Source organism: Pseudomyrmex gracilis, unplaced genomic scaffold (assembly GCF_002006095.1).
Source record: "Pseudomyrmex gracilis isolate BER0280 unplaced genomic scaffold, ASM200609v1 scaffold_708, whole genome shotgun sequence".
NCBI classification, from domain to species: Eukaryota; Metazoa; Arthropoda; class Insecta; order Hymenoptera; family Formicidae; genus Pseudomyrmex; species Pseudomyrmex gracilis.
In genome coordinates this window covers 251-2,263 of record NW_018021292.1, presented here as the reverse complement: position 1 = coordinate 2,263, position 2,013 = coordinate 251, and the positions used below count along the sequence as shown (strand labels likewise).

Here is a 2,013-nt window from a genome sequence, read left to right as displayed (position 1 = left end):
ACTTTTGTGTCCAATAATGTGGTGTCGAATCGTACTGTGGTCAATAGAGTATCACCCGCTTCTCCTACCTCTTTGCTTTTGTATATTCTATTGTATATCAAGATGATGTTTAGATTTCCTTCCTTGTCCTCCTTCCTTATATGTAATATATCTTCTTCATAACCTGTTTCCACTATCTTCCAGCTGCTTTCTTTCCAATCTTTCTTTATTCCTACCTTTAAACCTCCCCTTGTTCTTTCTTTGCCTCTTACCTTTGTTGCGTACCTACAGAATCACACGTGCGTATTTGGAAGTTTGCCTCTCAACCCTTCCCATCCTTTTTTGGTAATCCATGTGTCGCTTAATCCTATGTAGTCAAATGCTTTAGCAAAATTCCAAAATTTTAAGTCTTTATTTCCTATGCCCGCTACATTCCAAAATAACACTTTCCTCGATTTTGCTTTCCTCTGTTTTCTTTCCTTAGTTTCATCTCTCTCTCTTCTTGGCCTCCTTCTAGTTTTCCTCTTCTCTAACCTCCTTATCTTCCAGTTCCTTGTCTTCTTTCTCTCTCCGTTTTCCTGCCTCCATTTCTCTCTGTATATCTCTCCATTGTCTCCAATTTCCTTTAATCTTTACTTTTCTTGTTCCTATTTTCACCTCTTCTCCTTTTTCTCTTTTTTCTTTCGCCCATCTATGAATTTTCTCCTGAATTTTTCTTTCCTCCCATGACAAGTCATTCTAGATAAATATCTTCTCTCCTTTCAGCTTGTTTTTATTTTCCATCACCGCTCTCTTTTCTTCTTTACTGCTTAATCTAATTACTATTACCTTGTTGCTTACTCTGCCATATTCCACGTTGCAATCCAGCCCTAATTTAGTCTTGAAAAAGAATTTTGCCCATCTCTTTGGTTCCTCTTTTATCACTTTTATTTCTTTCTCCTCTACTATCCCTTTCACTACCACATTCTTTCTTCTTTCCTCTTTTTCTTTGTCGGTAATAATACTTTTTATTTTGTTTATTTCCCTTACACTTAGCCTATCCAAGCTTCTTTCCAATGTCGAACCTACGTAGCTGCTCATTCTTCTGCTTACTGCACTCGCTGCACTTGCTACACTTTTCCCGCACAATTCCTCTCTCTCCGCTAGCCAGTATCCCTCTCTCTCTTCATCTCTTTCCTTTATTTCTTTAGCTACTTTACCTACTTCTTCCATCTTTTCTTCCAATATCCTTATCTTGATTTCCCATATTTGCTCTTTCTTTTTCCATTCTTCCATGAATTCTTTGAATCTTTTCTTTTCTAAATCTAATTCCGACCTTATCTTCTCTACACTTTCCATTTCACCCTCCTCCCCTCGTCTCTTTCTTGTCTCCATCTCCGTAATTGTCACCTTTTTCTTCTCCGTCTTACTCGCCTCCTTTCCTCCTATCGGAAACTCTAATTGTCTTTGCTTCTCTTCTTTCTCTTTCCTCAGTTTTGTTAATCTTCCTACCTTTCCTGCCTCCGCATCTTTTGCCGCCATAACCTCTTATCTCCCGCCTTCCTTTCCTTCCTGTTTTCTCTTCCCGCTTCTATCCGATCACTTTGCCTTTATTTCTTCTCCTATTTCTTTAACTTCCACGTCTGTTTCTACTACTTACACTAACTTCCCTATTCTCTTTGTCTAACAAAATTGCTATTATATCGCACGTTCTCACAATCACGTATGTGCTCACGCACGCCACCTAACCAAGTCCTATTACGTTTTTTATTTATTTATTGCATGTTATAAAAGTGCATTTTTTGCATAAAAAATCCGTGATGTAAAAACTACGGTAAAAATAATTAGATTGTTACTAATTTGTGTTCTGTTTGTAAAAAACGGATAAATAATTGTACCCAACATGTAAAAAATGTAATAACAATATAACTGTCATATAACATTACAGAAATGTTATATGACAGTTATAGTGTCATTACCAGCTAATAAGCAACATAATAGGTATATAACATAATTATATAACATAGTTACATTACAATTATAAAACAAAGTTAT

General features: G+C 36.3%; 1 protein-coding gene across 1 annotated transcript; it reads right to left on the bottom strand.

Annotated features, from left to right (window-relative positions):
• Window positions 1-492: 492 nt before the first annotated feature.
• Window positions 493-1,500, bottom strand: LOC109861369 (histone-lysine N-methyltransferase, H3 lysine-79 specific-like). The gene is made up of 3 exons (XM_020440995.1): window positions 1,179-1,500; window positions 808-965; window positions 493-717 (listed from the first exon to the last, which is right to left on the bottom strand). Exons 1-3 carry the CDS (start codon window positions 1,498-1,500, stop codon window positions 493-495), a joined length of 705 nt encoding a protein of 234 aa, XP_020296584.1.
• Between the last annotated feature and the right edge of the window lie 513 nt (window positions 1,501-2,013).